We start from the raw sequence: 19,120 nt of genomic DNA, 5'->3' as shown, positions 1-19,120 counted from the left end.
ATGAGTTGTTTAATTATAGGTATGCGTCCTGTACAGTCTCTGGTGAAACAAATCCAGTTAATTCTGCAGGAGTATCTTGCGTCGGGTGATGTGTCTGAAGCTCAACGATGTCTTAAAGAGCTCGAGGTAAATAGACGTAATTATTTATTGAACAAACCAATAGTTGAAAGAGTAAATGTAGTGTTTCTAGTAAATCTTTGTTTTTTTATTTACGAATAATTCAAGAGAACATAGGGTATTGGCAATTCGTTTGTTCATAAACTTGTTGCGTATTCAGAGTTTACCGTCAGCTTTGGAAAGGCGGAAACTAATGCACCAGTTGTCAATCTACTGAATTCCTTTCAGCATTCTCGTGGTGTAAACTTGCAGACACACTTTGTGCATATCACACATGTGTGAAATCAATTATTCCTTTAACAAAAAGGCTGCGTATTACACTAAATAGAAATACAGGAACCGCACTAAATAACTGATATTTCTGCAGTGGTTTCACAGTCCTTCGTATTTGTTCAATAAAGGTTATGGTAGATTTCGACAAAAAGTTATGAAAAATCCACATCCCTGTTATCGTAAACGGCTTTCTTTAAAACCCAAATTCAAGGCATTTTGTTATGCTAGTGAAACGACTACAACATGCTTGAAGCATACAATTCTACAGTAAAAAGAGGACGCTACGCATGCATGATTAAGAGCCATATCGTTAATCTGAAGCTGAAAAATTGTGTAAAATCAGGCATCTAACTACCGTTGCTGAAAATAGTGATTGTAGTGCTTCAAGTCAATCTTAATAGATGAGGCCTTTCATCCTCGTTGAAGGGTCGGTATAGGTTTGGTTAGCTAATGACAAAGGTGTAATAACAGTAGACATATTGCTATCTACTAAGAGCGCTAGCAGCGTCATCTGGAGCAGAGTGGCCGGCATACGAATCCATAGCTGCTATATATCTACGAATTTCAGCCATGATAACTTTCGAAGCCATATGGACGATCTATGCAAAATTTTGAATGAAATCGCTAGAGGAACGCTAGTCGCAAGCATTTCAACTCATCGAGCGGATAAGCTTATTCCAGAAAAGCGTTTCTTCATGCTTCAGTTTAAAAAATCTCCAGCTAATTAATGACGGGCGTGAGATCTTTTTCTATAGCGGATAGCAGGTGGAACAAAGAAGTGACATCGAAGAAGTGAAAGGCGATCAATAGTAAAAAATCTACAAAATAGTCCGAGGTAAATTACACAAACCGCTGCCTAAAATTCTAATCAGGGAGACAGCTACAGAAAAACTGGCTTTGAGATAAAAAAAGACAGAGGACGGTGAAGGGTTACGATAGTACTAAATAGACCTACAAGGACCTGGATAGGAGGCGGAAGAAGAAAGCCTAGGACAAAGCTGCAGGCCAGATAAATTACCACCGGTGGCTGTGGAGTCCTTGTAACCAAAAAACCGAAAAGCTTTTAACAAATGGCCACTGAGCTTCTACAAGAAGATCACTCCTCAAAAAAGCGAAAAGAAACCAAATTGGTGATTATATTAAAGCCTAATGAGCCTTTTGGATTTGCGTCCTAATTAATTCAGAACATTATATGAGTGGAATAACAGAAAACGGGTTCGAGTTTAGGGAGATCCCGTCAACACACTAGGGCATGAAACTGATTCTGGAACCAATGGGAACGGTACGAAACGCCGAAGGCCAGGGCAACTTTATCCGTTAACAATGCCTTTGATTCAGTCAGCTGAGACATGATTTTATACGTAACAGGGACAAAATGTATATCTTCATATCGTTGACGCAAAAGTGATCGAACAGTCCAAACAGAGAATGGCACAGTGCTCAAATAAGAAGATTCATTTATTTTTGGTGGTAGTAGCAGCTAGAGACCTCCAACGACATTTACAGGTCAACAAAATACATAACTAATACTGTGAAATCCTGCCCATAACGGAGGCTCCAGGTACTTAGCATTAATGTGTACAACTTGAACACTCCAGAGAATGGTGAAAAAAAACGCCCTCAAAAAGTATCAAGAGTGAAGAAGTGCAATGTAGGTTGTTGCCTGGACTAAGAGAGTGGTACCACACAGCAGAGGGTGGTGTAAAAGGAACCAGCTAACCCAATTTCTCAGTCATCACGCATATACTCAAGCATGTATCTACAGATAGGGAAAGTGTCAAATATCTAGTGCATCATACGTAATGCTAAACGACCCACACGCTACATACTCGTTAAACATGAACAGGTAGAACACAGCCTGGGTCCTGCGTTTAATAGAATAGGCGACCCTAATGAAATTGAAATAATTTTAAACCAACGCACGAAGAGAAAAAATTGCCTTATGAGTATTTCAGTTAGAGAATGCTGGTCAAGATTTTAGAGTCTAGAAATGAGATCCGGTACCCGTAAACGAGATTTGCATACTGACCTTTTAAAGAAAGCGGGCGAACCATTGACGTACACCATAAGCATGTCGGCTAGGTATGGTGTCTCTAGTTGCGAGCGCACCTTTTTTTTGTAAGATCCTTTGTCTCCGATAGATCTGAAACTAGACCTCTGCCATTGCCAATTAACTAAAATGTTTGACCTGAAACCTACAAGGCGCTTAAACGGCCCTTGTTATTTATGATGATCCTAACTATATTCTTCGTTCCCTTATGTTATTAGGAAAATGCTTCAGCATCATTGAAAACAAGTGGTTTGCAAATGTTGAGAAGATACGCATGCAAGTTGAGTGTTGTTATTTTTTCTTAATATGATCAAACACTTACATCAGTGCTACCTTTTTAGTGTCGAACCTTCTGCCAGGTAAGAAAAAACGGCGTAATTTCAATTACATGCTGTTGATTTTTGCAGTTTAACGCCGATACCTTGCGAAAGTTCAGTTGTTCGCAATGCGGCTTTAAGTTTTAAGTATGCATGGTGCTTCGTGCTAATTTAGTAATATAGAAATTTATTGTCCTTTACAAATATTCCTGATTCATGTGCGGAGGATAAGTTTTGCTGAAATAAGAAAAACAGCACCGAACATTCGACCCGAAATAGCGGCTTGATGACGCTTTTAAGGAAAATAGAACACTTACGATGCATTATTTATCGGGTCAATATGAAATCTTTCTGAATGTGAAATTATAACAAAAAACATCAACGATGATGAAGAATTATAAAAAGTGAATTGCTCACAAGCTGACAACAGATGGAAGTATATGCAGTGTATCTGCAAGATCGTATCGAGCACAATGTCGCTACAGGCGAAATATGCGTGTATCTGCGTTGTCCATCAGTAAAAGATAATAGGCTACAAGGTGAGGTTAATGGAGTCAAACAGAGAAAAAAAGCGATTTCAATGGCAATGTAGAGATTCCAACGAAAATTCATGTCCGGACTTGAAATAGATATTAAGAGCATTTGTTATCGCGAGATATCGCCTGGAAAAAAAACGATGAGTACATTCAAATATATGATAGATATGTGGTATGGCAATAATACAAGATCGTAAACAGCTTGGTTACTCGACGTCATCACCCCGCTTCCATAACGGCCTAGATTCAGAAGAAATAAGCGGCTTATGGCTGTAGTTCCCATATTCTTCCGATTGCTTCCTCTTGCGAGGATAATGTGCCATAGCGTATCCTAGGTCTATTTTCCCAAACAAGCATTGTTATGTGAAGTACAAGTGCCTAACTTTTGAGACGCTCCCAGAGCATGAAGTTCAATTTGTAAACAAGAAGACGAAGTACATATAGCAGACCAAACTATCAATGTTATGCTATACAAGGTTTCAAAATATTATTGATTCTGTCGTAGAGGGTTTAACGAGTTAAATTCAAGTTGTTTGACCAGATAACTTCGGGCAATCTAATACATTGAACATTTACCAAGATGGATCCGCTCTAGAACTCACTTGAAGACAGAAGTGTATTACAAGAGTATGAGGATATCCATGCACGTTGCAGTAAACTTGTACTAAGAATCCATATGATTTGCTTTTTTACCAATGATCGGGTTTGTACCCTATATTGAGTTTCTACCCGTAGCGCACCACGACAGTCAAACACATCTACTGTTGACGCATTTTTTATCTCTCTAGATACTATGCGTTTAGTTTACAATACATTTCCCTAAAGCATGATTTATAATGGAAGTAGAACTTATTTGCTATACCTAGATTAAGAATTTTTTCAAGTTAACATAAAGGTTTTGGAATGCATGAAGAGCCGCATATTAAAATTTTCCCAGGTTTTGCTCAACAGTGCTATGTAAAATACTTGGAAAAGTCTTCTGTAAGGCAACAAAGTAATAGCTACTTTTTAGTCGTAAAATTTGAAACAGAGCTTCTCAGCATAATGGGATGTCATACTATAATTAATAATATAATATAATAATAATATAATATAATAATAGATGTTGTCCTATAATTGTGCTCGTCTTATTACAGGTTCCGCATTTTCACCATGAGTTAGTGTATGAAGGAGTTATAGCTGCAATTGAGGATATGCACGATGCTGCTATTTGCTCGCTCGTGAAGCTGCTCAAGGAATGCGACCGTAGTGGCATCGTAACGCCTCAACAAATGCAAAGGGTAGGTAAAGGAGCGTATATGTAATAAAACTTCCAGCAATTACATATTGGCCTCTGTTAACCATGATCCTTGTCCGTCTTTTCGGTAGCAATTTTCAATTAACATTTTCTACAGGTGAATATTTTAAACTAAGAAACGGTTTTTTGTACATTTCATAAAAATACAAAGTTGAACTGCTATGGGAGTTCTGCAAGGAATTATAGAATTGTAAGGGATAAGGTCGGGGCTAGGTGAGGCAATACATCTCAGTTGAACTCAATCCCTACTGTACCTTTTTTGACTATTCTCACTTTCAGCTCTCGCTTGAGGGGCACCGCGCTCTGACTATAACATGGACTGATTGACATTGTTGTAGATTACCCATTATTTATCACCCGTCCGCGTCTTTACGAGAAAAGGGTTGTCCTTATTTCATTTTAGGGGCTGATCGGCCATGTATACAGAATTTAACAGCGTATGATTTGTTGAATTAGGAGAATTCTAAATCTCTGCACGATTGTCGTAATCTTAGATTACAGTAAGAATTTCAACGTCCTCATAGCTAGAGGGTCGACCTGCAGTTGCCTCGTTTTCAAGCTGAAGTCGCCATTTTGAAAACAAGCTAACCACATTTTTACCTTGAATTCGGCTATAGTATTAAGTTTGTGTACGTTACAAATTTTTCTAAAAGTTTGGGTCACATAGACATCGATTTTTCGTCTGGAGGTGTTTAGATTATTTAATTATTAGTCTCGTTTTATCTCTATGCAGTTTTTTTGTATTCTTTTGCCGTTTTCTAGGTATATTGTGATATATACTGGCGAAGACTAAAGATAATAAACAGCCTAAGGTTGAGCTTTACTTTGAAGTGATTATACCGTAATTTAAGATGCCGTGGAAGTGTTTTCATATTCGCTAGAAATCACAAATTTATACGGGCAACCACAGACCGCATAAATAAGCAGCTAAATATGATGCAAAAAACAACCATTTTTTAACAATAAAACAACCACTGCCCAATCAATTCAGTTTGTGGCCATTAGCCAATAAATAGGCCGCCCAGGAATTTCACATATCGAAGCACCTGAACTAAATATCTGCATGCATATTTAACGTGAAAAAGTTGCTTTTCTCTGCTTTCTAATGATAAGGCCCATGACGACCGTGTCTTTAGAAAAGCATTTTTAATTTAATAATTTAGTAGACCCCTAACTGCAACTACTGCTACAATTCGGCTTTGGCACACTTCGAGCGCGTTCTCTTTTATGCCCGGTTCTTAAAATTTGGGGCGTTGTATTCTTAAGTTGTGAAGTGTTTGTAACCTTCGTGTTCGGCTCGGATTCGTTCTTTTTGCATAATGTCATACGTTTTCGATCGTATTCAAGTTGAATTTTCAAGCCACGGCGGAGCGTTAACAACATCAGCGATAAACACCTCAAAAACACAGTTTGCCTTTTAACATAGTGACTGATCATACGTGAACACCTAGTTCTATTCGGACACCATTCTCGTAATCAGGGCGGCGCTTTTCTTCCAAATTACTTTACCGCATTGTCGTTTTTCCGTAACTACACAAGCAAAATGTAACTCCTGTACTATGGATGGAAATTATAGCTACGTCATTATTTGGCTCTTGTTGAATTACATAGAACTTGTAAGATGGAGCCGGAACACCTGTTGAGCATTACAACCTGATAATAAAATGCGATTCCTCTAAAAAACAGTTCCTTTTTGGGATCTCAACTGTTCAACTTAGAGATAGTTTATTCAAAATTCATACTACTGTGCACAGTTTAAGCAGCGCTTTTTGGCTAATGTACGACAGTTAAAATCACCATTTCAATCCGACCTCAAAAGGTCCTTGTGACTACGCGCTCTGTCACCTTTGCGCCATCCCCTGGTGCTGATAAAAGAAAACATAAGCTGGTGTCTTTGTAGTTCGGCTAGAAATGGCCTGTTTCCTCGCTGCATTGTGCACCATTTTCGACTTTTGTTTCTTTTTTTTCTTAAAGATTTAAGCATTTTATCTTTCACCTTCTATGCTAAATTACTCGCTGCGTACTTTGATACCCCGAGCCACTGTGAGGAGAATTATCCAATTCAGTTCACAGTGGCTTTTTTTGCATTACCCTAGTTTAATAAAGTCCCTGTTTTTCGTGAACTTATTACGAGCTTATGTAAAGTCGTAAAGGAGGCACGAAAATTCAACTTCAAAATAGAGTGTGACAACAACATGTCGCTGTTGTCGTCGATAAGAGTAAAAATTACTGCTTGTAAAAAGATCTCGAATCATCGGCCTTTTCAACGACGATTCGGACGAAGGCGCAATCGAATACTCGAATTATGCCTAATGGCTCGCATGTTCACGCATATTGTGATGAACAATTATTACGTTACATCTCTCAGTAAGGACGTATTTTGATCTGGCCTAATTTAAATACATATATATATATATATATAAAACGCCAATGTTTCATGCGATGTGCGGCGAATATAGAGAAGTACCGTGTGATCCACATGTCTTCAAGATTCGTACTACCTATCTGAAGTAAGGATGACTGGGTTATCATACCCTAGACCGCTTGCTACTGATTGTGCAGTTTTGGGAGTGTCTTCAAAAGAAACTAGTACGACAGTGCCGTCTCAAAAATTCGCGATAAACAGTGACGTGACTAGGGCACATTCTCTTCTCCGAGTTTTTGTTGCTTTCAAAAGCGTACAAATTATTTACATATAACTAATATAAAAACTGCAAAAGAATCAAGTGCGTAACTTCTTTCTTAATCTTTCCTCCTATTGCAGATCTTGCACATTATACCTGTTCTGGTTAATACACTGCCAACAAAAATCCTCCGTCAGAAAACGTTTCACTTTGTGTCGGCGTATCCTTGCTCAATGCTATTTTTACATTTGACAATACCGTTAGTTTTCTGGCGTAAACTTTAGTTTGAAAGTATGCCCCTACCTGCAAACACGGATAGGATACATTTACTAATGCTCCTGCTCAATGTGTGTCAGTTTTGTCGATTGTACCGTTTATTTTCAATGTAGCTTTGTCGTTCTAAGGAGGCTTCTCCAAAAAGTGTGCATTTATATTTTTCCATTATTATTATTATTATTATGCCATTCGCAATTGTTTTTTGGCCAGACTACCTCTATCTATATAATGTACCATTGCTATAATGTAAATTTTCCCTTTACAATGATTGCGATTGATTTAATTTGCTAACGCCAAGCTCATCACCCATTCATTTTACAGATTTTTTTCAGTATTTTGCTATGTTTGTCTGGTACTCTTTCTTGGTTAATGAAACTTGCTGATCTCCTTAATTTTATATAAAAACTCAAAGTAGTTCCATCCGTTTCGAACTCATCTTCTATCCGATTAATTGTAAGTTGCCCCGGTAGATCCGCTTGTAACTGATATTACATACTGTTTTTCTACTGCATATTTACAATTGCACCAGCATATTAAAATGAATTTTTATTGGTCAAAGTTAATCTTAGTCCATTCACTTTAAATAGATTATATTGTAAGAGAAAAACGATTATAAAGTTATGACCGGTTAACCAGTGTAAACATTTTCGAGACATCCTGTACATAAAGTTAACACTTACGGCTGTTCTTAAGATTAAATTAAAGCAACCATTTTTTTCGATTACAAAATATCACTAAACTAAATAGGCGCTATACTGATTGATGACTTTCTGGGAAGTCATAATTATTTTAGTTTCTGGACGATAAATTGTGACATTTGATGTGTGATTTTTGCATGCTTTCAATGAAACGAACACCATTAAGGAGAATTCTCTTTCATTAAGGAATTCTGCAGGGATAGAAACAGATGAATGTCTAGTAGGGCAAAACTCGGATCTTACCGCAGGTGCATTAAAATCTTCCATACAAGTTCTTTTAATTTTTTTTATATATGTGGTCTGGCGTCGACATAATGAAAAGCACGATTTCCTTGATCACTAGTTCCGGTCGATTTTTCTCGTAAAATTGATTTTAACAGTAGGGATTCGAATTCATTGTTTCGCCAGACGGCACGAGCTAGTGATACACAATTTCTCTTCAGTCCTACCTAACACATGGCATCACCTTCATTGGCATCATTCTGGGCTTTGCTATCTATTATAAAGTATTTTATTTCTGTTCAGTTGCATATTGTTGTTGTGTGTGATCTTTTTTGCATCATCCGTGCAAAACTGATCTCGCTGCGTTTCTGTAGAATAGATGGAAACACTATCAAATAAATTTTTTGCACGAATTCCGTAACACCCAAACATCAAGCCTTTCTTGTGTGGCCAGCTTGTTTGCAATGGTTAACTGTCCGGTTGTAGATGTTTAATTCGTTGTTGATGTCATGGCTACGCACGTATCGCTCTTGCTCACCTTTCATTCAATTTCATCGACTTTTCTGGTATATGGTAAACCACTACAAACAGCTCACTTCCAAAACGCAAGTGGCAGGATTTTCCAATAGCAATTTTTCCGATAACGCCTTTTGAGCTCTGACAGCTTTTGTAAAAAAATATACCCAATTTTTGCAGAAGTTTCTTATCTTGGAGGCGGATCTAATATATTAAAAAAACGTTTCACCAATTTTTGTAAATTTGCTGCTGTCAAACCTCGGTTTTCAAGCAGCACCAACGCCGAACTGATGCAACTCATACTTCTCGAACTACATGAATCATCCAGGTAGAAAACACTGTCAGTTCTTTTATCACCTAATATCTATTATACATAGTGTGGCAAACATTTTTGTTATTACTTGGAAGGTCTAGCTTGACCTATGTAGAACGAGGTGCATATACGTAAATATTGCAACAATCAGCAAGTTAAATTGGGTAACATTTCTAAATATTGCACCCTAATACTATTTCTATAATACTTTCCTTTTTATGTGTTACGTATAGTGTTGAAGTCGTTAAGCATTATACCAGAGTGCAAATTTCCAGTACGAGACAAGGTCTTTACGCCCGGGCTCAAACACGTTTTTCACTGCGCTGTCACAGGGACACTTCCTGTAATACTATTCTACGAGTGTACTTCAGGCAATAATACGCTTCAGGCTTCATATTACGCAAAGGCAATTGACTAGTATTTATCTATTTTATCTAAATAATAATTTTTATTGTTCTTTTGGATATTTGCAGTTTAATACTTTTATGTGTCAAGACATTAAATGAAGGCTACAATTGTCCGAAGGCCTTTTAACCAGAGACTTTTCCTACCTGTATGTTTTAGCAACGTGCGCTTTATTACCTTGTGTGTTTATATACAGGATATTAATACAGGTGTGACCTAAAGGTCGTACCCGAAAAGGTACCCCTTTCTTTTTGTGCATGTATCATTTCGAACATACTGTATGACATGTTTTGGGTTAACAAATGGGATTGGTATTGAATGATCTTGAGTGTCTGCTTAAACGTAATTGAAGCATCTTATTGAAATGTTTTTGCAAACAGCGCAGATTATTTCATCTCTTAGTCCTTACTCTTATTGCTGGCGTTGTTTAAATATGGCCCGGTCAAAGTTAGCCTCGTCTGCCTAGTACCTAATTTACGTTACGAGATTCAATAAATACAAATCTTCGTTCGATGAAATATTTATCTACAAAAGTTTTAATATGACTTCATTGGTAAGAAAAGAAGAAAAGCTTCATCGTGCTTCAGTTACTTGTTCGCTGAAGTTCAGAAAACTGCTTACGACGCTGATCGTAGATCCATATGCACTATTTAAGCATTATGCTTTACAAGAGCGCTCTTATGATCTTACCGATTAAAAAAGTGTTGCAAAGGCACTGTTGTGGTAGCCTTGTAAAGGAAATTAATTTTAATTAATAGACTCATGCGGTTTTTACATTAAAACTACATCCTGGTATGCTTACGCATTTCTTAAAGTTTCAGGCTAACAGATCAGGCCATAGCATAACTCAAAGAACTTTCGGGGCAATTGCCAGCGTCGGTTTTGTGTTAAGTCTTTGTGCTACTAAAAGTCGGGACTTGTTTGCCTGGGGGTCGACTAGCTTATTGCACACATCTACAGCTATATTTTCGGTAGCGACTTTTCTTTGCGCAGTATGCGTACTTCGCTACTGTATTTGAATTAAAGCGATTTCGACGATCCCCGATATCGAATCAACACTTGACAGTTTAGTATTACAGGTTAAGTTTTTCACAAGACCTATTTATTGAAGGATATTGAATATTGGGGTTTAAAGAATAGCAGTCATATGCTAAAACAGTTATTAGAACGATTTTAAAACGTGTTTAAAAGTAGTTTTAGCATGCATCCTGTTTCGCGTTGTTAATTTTTGCTTCTAGGGCTTCGAACGTGTGCTCTCTGAGATGTCGGATATCGTCATTGATGTTCCAGCTGCCTATACTGTCCTTGATAGGATTATTGAAAAATGCAATAAGGAAGGAAACTTCTTGCCCGAAAAAGTAAGAAAGATAATACGATACCAATACAACGAAGTCGCTAATTTAATTGAACTTGTCGATAGAAAAAAAAAAGTTTTAAGGCAACATGCGTCCTAGCCGAAAGCCCCTGGCGAAAGTGACATTGCAGATGAACTAGTGTAGGGAATTAGTACTGCAAAACTACTAATTTTTCGTCTTTCTTATAAATTGCTCAGAATACTTTTGTCCTTGGAACACATTTTTGGCTAATTTTTGACAAACCTCTCGATTTAAAAACAGGTGATAGCGTCAATGCCTACGCGCGGCCGCAAGCGTTTCGTATCGGAGGGTGACGGAGGACGACTCAAGGAGTGTTAGATGCTGTCGAGCACAGCAGAACTGGCATGGCTACCTACTGACATTTTCAGTTACAAAACACAGTAGCAAGCAGAATGAAGTGCTTGAACCAACATTTAGGCAACATGGGCAATTACCAACAGGGGTGGCAACGAAACCACACTGCGCTAGGTATCATTTTGGAGCTTACACCCTAAAGCATGACAAAAAGGTTCACCGAATATTACTTACATTGGGCTCAAAACACAATGATGAGATCGCGAAAAATAACAACTCTCCGTGTCAGTGAAGGTGCAAACTGGAAAAACACAGATGTTTGTTAAAACTAGCATGGGCATAATAAGCAGGTATACTTTATCATATCTCTCTTGCTAAGCCCCTTTTTTGGGTTCCTGCATTCAATAGTTTGCAGGAGAGAACACAGCAAAGTGGGTCGTGTGTCGACAATTCGATGTGTTCGTTGTCATATACCACTAATATAGAAAGCAAAGGTTAAATGGTAAACCAGAACTTTAGTAAAAAGGGCAAAAACTGTGAAATTACTTACTGATTGTTGGAAACGGCTCGCATAAACCACCCAATGACACGCCTTAGCATGTCATTAATGCTGACGAGAAGCAAAAGGAAAAAATTACACCATACCGTCACAGAGACCCTAGTCTATAGCAGCATAAACAATGGAGTTTCTTATATAAAAGGATAGCATTTGTAAAAATGCTGTGAATACGAAGGGAGTGAATCGAGGTCAGTACCGTCTCAGGTTGCTGTTGATATTAGGATTCGAATCAAAAGGGCAAATGATATCGGTTTTGTTAATACCAATAATACTTTCCATTGAATGAAAGGTCGATTGTATAACAGACACGATGGCAACTTTTTGTAACAACAACTTTTCTCGTCTCGGAGTGTGCATATGCATGTGTTACTGAGTGACCTTTCTGACTATGAGAATTTGTGTAATTTGGCGTATGTATAAAGCCCGCGTGTATCGATTAGATGGTCTTTCCAACGATGGTAAGAGGTAATTATTATTGCTATATTGGTGATATCTTTTTTCATTACTATTTTATTATAATAAGCGTTCATCTTTAACGTTTAGTTAGTATGCGAGCTTGATAACGCATGGCAAATGTAAACGATAGAGAGTAATCAGTAAGGCTCACAATAGTAATACGAGTACTTGAAATGATAGCTTAAATAGTCGCTATTTGGTTATAACTAGTACAAATGTGTACGCATTTCAAGCGGATTCTGGCTGTAGTAACAGGAACGAAAAATCTTAAGAACACGAGTTGGTATTTACGTGTGCAGAATCAGAAGGGAACAGTGAAAGCCTATATATAGAGCTTTGTAAAAGGCCCAAAAGGATCAAATAAGATGTTGCTCTTACTTTTGCATAAGTAAAATGCTTACGCTTCCCACATAAACACATTATATGACAAGAAATTACATAGCACATGTTGCTATGAGTACGGGCACACACACACACACACACACATACACACACACACACACAGACACACACGGACGCACGCACGCACACATGGTGATAAACATGTAACACACTGGATGATATTAAACCCATTTGAAAACCTCAGTAAAAAGGCATAAACTTAAGTCAAACATAATTGAGAAATTATTTTTGCAATGGAAGAACTCGTTCTTGGATTAGTGCAAAATTATTTGCTTTGAGGATGATTGACTTGTAGTTTCGATTATTCGATCTCATCTAGCACAGAGGCCGATTTGTATGGCTTATTTACGATCGCAAGAAGTAATTGTTTATGTGCTTTCAAATATTATTTTATCACAGCATTTACCTAGAATGATCCTGTCATCAGTCGGTCAACCGTTGAAATAATATGGGGCTGTCTCAAGTAGTAGGTATGAGTTATTGATTTTTGCTGGCATCTAGTTCATGGACCGTGTCATGTTCGGAGAAAATATACATCCTGACATAGCACTATGACCTAACACTTCAAGATGAAACCATAGTAAATCAATGAAACGATAATATAAAGCATATGTACCTATAAATTGGCATTATCTGCTTGCATAAGCCTAATTCTATATACGGTAGAATATATATCCTACAGGATGTACATAAAAGTGCACTCCTGCGGGACTTTTGACGGAGATAATACTTGGAAGATTATCATTTTTTGTTGTATTTAGTTCGGCATGAGCTTGCATTCTCGAGATGTTTTGTGTTTTGGGGTATGCATGCGTGCGGGTTCGTTCTACTGGTATTTGTGGACTAACAGGCTGTTACCACTTGTTCTTGATATCCTCTATGCTTCGTTGAATTATTCAGCTTTTTCGATATGGTAGTTTTTTGTACGCAAGCTGGTTGTATCGCAAAACAAAGGATAACGCTCTTCGTTTCAAACAAAGATATACTAATTCTGTGAGATTGATTTTGTCAGAGCCTTAACTTAAGAGACGTGAATGATCAGTGTTCGAACTTTTTGTAGTTGTGTTTTGCCAAAATTCGTCAATTTAAAAACACCTATGAAAGTGGCCACTCTTGCACTGTTTTCTATTTCGCTGGCTGCTTTGTTTCAATAATTATATTAATAATATATATAATAATATAAATTACGCTAACGTCCACTTTTTGTTCTTTTACGCAGCTTATGCCTCGGCCAGTGCAGAAATTCAGCTTTTAGATCGAAAATGAATTAGTATATTTTTAGGTCATACGTTAAAAGGATCAGTAAAAAATAACTGAGTGTTTGTGTTGTTCTCGATGTATACACTATAGAAAAGCGAAGGAACGATTACTAATCGATAGATCCCGTGTTGACCTATTTTATGAGAAGACATAAATGTGGTGAACAGAAAAAGGCACACCGAGTAAATATTTGAGGTTATGAAAAATTGTATTCTTAAATTAAGGCTCAAACTATCGTTCCGATAAGCCACTCTGATTCTTAGAACAATGTATCCAAGCCGCAATAAAAACTCTGGAAAATACACAAATAGATGTAACCGATAAAAGCATGGAAGCAAGAGTGGAAAAATATCTAAAAATAGCCACATGAAGACTATTATGTAGATCGGGAAGAAAAAATGAATGGTTCAACGAAGCCTGTTATAGAACACCCGAACCGAAATTGTGATTAGAAGATCTTTTACAATCAATAGTAATAACTATTATTTTTGGCTTGCTCCAGAATCAGCAAGAACAAAATTGTCAGATAAAAAAAAAGTAGATAAACGAATGGATTATATAAGCACTACGTAGTAATGTGCAGCCCAATATCAAGATCGTCCTGATACTGAACCAGTGCATTACAACAAGGACAGCGTATTGTGAAACATGGAAAGAAAGAAGAAAGCGAAAATAGCCTACGAGCTATAGAGCAAGCAAGTGATTATGTGCTATGTAATCGATCAGGTACCAAAACCCAAAGAATAACACTGAATACGATGACGACGATGAGGGTAAGCATAATCTCGAAAGCAAAGGCTAAAAAGTAAGTAAATGCGATCAAATCCAGAGCGGATGGCTGATGTGTGGCGTTTAGATGCTCCGCATGATCCAGTTATGTTACGTTGTGCCTTCCCATTGGTTGTACCGCTAAAAGGATATCTTCGTCAATCGACAATAAAGCAAGAGTGCCCTGAGTAATTTTAACTTCCTTGTCAGTTTCTAGATATGAGTAACAAAACTATAAGGAAAGATAAGAGCTTTGAGTAGTATGTTTGAATTACTACGTACCGCGATTCGATATTGGGTAGAGTAGATCGTATGCTTCTCTATGCCAGGCAACGTCAGGATCACAAAAAGAACACAAGCTTGCACCGAAACACGTTGCTGGCATCTGCAGTTTCTTGCCTTTGCTGTGGTTGACTAAATCAAAGGTTACTTGAAAGAGATCACATAACGCAATAAGTATTCCCCTCAAATCGTCGATAAGCACAGGTAATTGAAGATTTGTTACAGGTAGATTGACGTGTTAGGCCAGCTGACTGAACAAACTAATCAAAGGCATCATATAACAAATACATTTTTCTTCCTATAACATATGCCATTTTTTTTCGGACATATTTCTTGTTGGGCCGTTTGTTACTCCATCATTTTTGCTTTGGCATAACATCACCAGAATCTTAAATCAGAGCGTTGATGCTGCAATTTTTTTTTTATCAGCTTTATACTTAACGGCTCGTCATTTTAAGCATGGCTCTCTTTTCACATTTTCGATTTGCTTTCGAAAATAAGCTTCAAGAAAAGCATGACAACGAACGAGCATATACACCGAAGCTATCCCTTCAGTGCATGCTTGATCGAATCGATAAATAATATATTAGAGCATAACCCGGCACTATGCTTGTAGACATCCAATTATTGTACATTCAGTACTGAAAAAGAAGCCGTTGCCTACCATAATCTTGCCTCTCTGGCAGATGAAGGTTCAGTCTGCCATCATTTAGATATGGAAGCGATCCAGACCTGCCCGCCTCTACAACTAACTGCGCTTCAATACCATCAACGTTTGAGTTGAGATTCTATTATGGCTTACATAGTGGGAATGGGTCTGACACAATAACTTCTTACATCTTCTCCTGTACGGCCATGGACAACGTATCAAACCGCTTTCAGAAGAGTTATATTTGTGTGTTGCGATAAGTCACATAAGCACTGCACACGACGCAAAGATACAGAGTGGTGCAGCAGCTCGTATTAGATCAATTAACGCGTATATAGCAGCTGGTTAAAACACTTCAAGGGTACAAAGGCCGAAAAGTAATTCAACTTGTAATCAATATAAGGTATAATTTTTTACCCTTTGTAGCTCCCACTTATCATTTACAGATCAGCATCTGACAGCCTCTCAGCAATCGTGTGTTTGTGATTTCTTATCGATAGATTGTTTGAAAGAACCAGGACGCGTCAGGTATTGCTCTCTTTTGGGCGCGGAAGCAATCAGAATAGCTCACTTACTCAATTCCGAAGAAAATGCAGGTTTGACCCTATTGCTTGTTCTGGCCATGGTTGAAAGGTGGCGCTGCCGTGTTTGTTCTCATCGAGTAGCCTCATTGTATTGATCCGCGCCCCATACGTGCACGAGCTTTTCTAAAGTTAAAGAAATCTCGCTAAAATTAAAGAAATAACCGTTTTCTCAGCGGCAATTTCTTGTGACAACACATGGTTTTGGCATTTATTGCCAATAAAACTTCTGTATCCCTAAAATAGTTCTGGGCAAGCTAGTTGAAACAAGCTCACCAGTTTTCAAAGCATTCCTTACGCTTGATATTCATAAACAGTTTGTTTATACTTATTTTTACCGCGTTGCAATGGTCAATGGGACAAGTCAAGTCATATGTATGCTCCAGTGTTATTTGAATAGACCTACTACTACATGTAAAGTCGTTTACCACACTGCACTTATATAAGAAATTCAATTTCCCCTCGTTTAGGAAAATTTGCACCAAAGAAAAGAAAAGAGATGTACAGATGACGTCTACATTCCTTCTTCATTATTCTTGTATTTCCGTCTACTATTCGAATAATGCCGAGTTCAACACACAAGGAGTGCTAAAGAATTCTTTTTTTGAAGTTGGTTCATGTAAGTGGCAACCCTTGCATCGGATTTAACTAGCCCGTCAGTACAAAATAAAAGCGAATCGCTCGTCATGTTTTTATTCTCACGTTAGTTCAATTCAGGTAATTTTTATCTGTGTAAAATAAATAAGCTCGGCTAAATCCTCAGCTAGTGATTGCTTGCATGACTCTCTGCCTAATTTAGTATTAATTCTGTCAATGACTCCACGACTATGATGTTTCAGATCATGGATTGTTTTCGACGCTGGGAGATGCACGCTGTTCTTCAGATAATCCTTCAAGAAAAGCCGGGAGGACTCAAACCACAGAAGCGAGGCACATTATCGAAGTCAGCTGGCTTAAAAACACGGTTCCAAGCAAACTGATTGGTTTTCACGCGGTGTGGCAAGTTGCAACAATAGATCCCATCGAAACCAAAGCATCCAGTTCTCTCGTGATAGTCCACACAATGGTTTGCAATATCTCACAATGGCGATCGCCATTGATTGTTTCCACTGTTCGATCGTCATGTTCGAAGAAAAAGCGAATGGTATCTTCGCGCTACAACCCGTACCACACAGTGCCTTTTTGTAGGTAAAACTTTTTTACTTCTGGGTTCTGGGTGGTCCTGGATCGTCGAGTTAAATATACCGTGGAAATATTATGACGCAACTTTAGCCTCAAAATGCATTGCAAGCTGCTCTTCGATGTTCCTATGACAGTGCAGTAATAACGTGTGTGCCTGCCGAACTTAGAAACTAGCGGCCTAGGCTTAAATCTAGGCGCTTACACACATCGTCTCATGCTAAGACCCAGCCGTCTAAAGCAATGCCTAACGGTTTGCATAGGTATTGGGACATGAAACTTGTTGAGCGTGTTAAGGTCGTTGTCTTGGCATCCACATTGCTTTGTGCCGCAGCAATATTGTAACGTTTGGTTTGCGATATCCTTGACCTCAGTTTACGTACGAGTGAACCAGTTTTATTGAATCGCTTAATCAATTGGACCTTTGTCTAAAAAGAAGTGTTGGCCGTCTCTTGCGCGAGAATTGGGAAGTGTTACTGCAAACTGATTTGCAATCTCTACAGTAATTAAAGGTTGCTCCCAATTGTAGTTTCTACTATCGCAAACCCCGTGATGGCGCAGCTTTAATATGCTTGCTTACTAAATTTTTGGGGAGCGTGTTTGTCAGGGTTTAAAATTGGGCGTAGGCACACTCCCCTTCGTGCTAAAAGGTAGCCGGCTAGCGCTTGGAAGTACTATTAGTAGTAGTAGATTATTAATTAATTTATTTAATTTGATTTGAAATACGTTACTGTAGCTTTACATAATTAACCTAAATTATATGCCGAGTTTTTTTTAATACTATATTTCAACTTATAACCTACTTTGTTACCCCGTTGTGTCTATCCAGTTACATTCTATTTCCTTGATTTAGTCAATTTAATCAACAAGTAAAGGAAAGTAAGAAAAAACTTTTGAAAAAAACGCCGGAACTCATGATCCAACCCTACAGTTGCCCATATTGAATTTAAAAAAACAATAAAAATTGCATAAAGCTTGACGAGTTTCTTACTAATGTACTAAATCTGTGTCACCAGAGCTTCAGGCTTTTTTACTTCCATATTTTATTTTATTCACTGGTCATCTTCTTGAAAATAAATTAAAGGATATAACTCTTTGCCGCTGTATATTTCTAAGAGACATTTATTGACGAGTCGCTAAAAAAAACTACTTAAATTCGACCAATAGGGTTTCGTAAGAAGTTTCAACTAATTAGTTTAAATTCATTAGCTTCAACTAATAGTATTACCATTAAAAAGCTGTAAATACTGGTATATGTATTGCATGTTTGTTTAACTCGTCCAAATTCATGGATTGGCGTCAAGAGCACCCTCTGTTAGATAGAGTGCCATATTAAGTTTTCACCTGTCAAACGGCATTTTCGAGGCGAGAACTGAAATTAGGTATATAAACATGTAGTGCATCTTGACTTAGTTCGGCGAGGGTTTTTGATTGGTATTAAAAACGACTCACCATACATAGACATACATGTAAACATTCGATTACTATTTTGTCAGAAAACATTTTCGATGAAAATTCCATCCAACTCAGCCCCTGTATCTTTGTATAGACATATCTATAAAAAAAAAAAAGCTGCCAAAAAAATCGTGAGAATGGAATGAAATCTTTTGAAGCAATTTGCGTAAATTAGTATTATGTTCGATGGAATAATACATCAAGGCGCCTTTAAG

The 19,120-nt window shown here is 37.7% G+C and overlaps 1 protein-coding gene across 4 annotated transcripts in view; it reads left to right on the top strand.

The window, feature by feature from the left end:
* Positions 1–18,429, top strand: part of Pdcd4 (Programmed cell death 4) — a 30,541-nt gene extending 12,112 nt beyond the window's left edge. The window contains exons 8-12 of one of the 4 annotated variants that reach the window (XR_002686015.2): positions 20–126; positions 4,430–4,573; positions 10,883–11,002; positions 11,261–11,488; positions 17,111–17,220. Coding sequence is in view for 3 of the 4 variants with exons in the window: in XM_022849873.2 (XP_022705608.1) it covers positions 20–126; positions 4,430–4,573; positions 10,883–11,002; positions 11,261–11,338 (449 nt within the window). In the remaining variant the exon portion in view is untranslated. Of the gene's footprint in view, positions 1–19; positions 127–4,429; positions 4,574–4,869; positions 6,278–10,882; positions 11,003–11,260; positions 14,952–17,110 lie in introns of those variants that run through there. The other 3 variants (XM_022849873.2, XM_022849874.2, XM_022849875.2) reach the window with 3 other exon arrangements.
* Positions 18,430–19,120: the final 691 nt, after the last annotated feature.

This window comes from Varroa jacobsoni, unplaced genomic scaffold (genome assembly GCF_002532875.2).
Source record: "Varroa jacobsoni isolate VJ856 unplaced genomic scaffold, vjacob_1.0 scaffold_1425, whole genome shotgun sequence".
In the NCBI taxonomy this organism is placed as follows: Eukaryota; Metazoa; Arthropoda; class Arachnida; order Mesostigmata; family Varroidae; genus Varroa; species Varroa jacobsoni.
The sequence above is the reverse complement of the archived record's forward strand: the minus strand, read 5'-3'. Positions and strand labels throughout refer to the sequence as shown.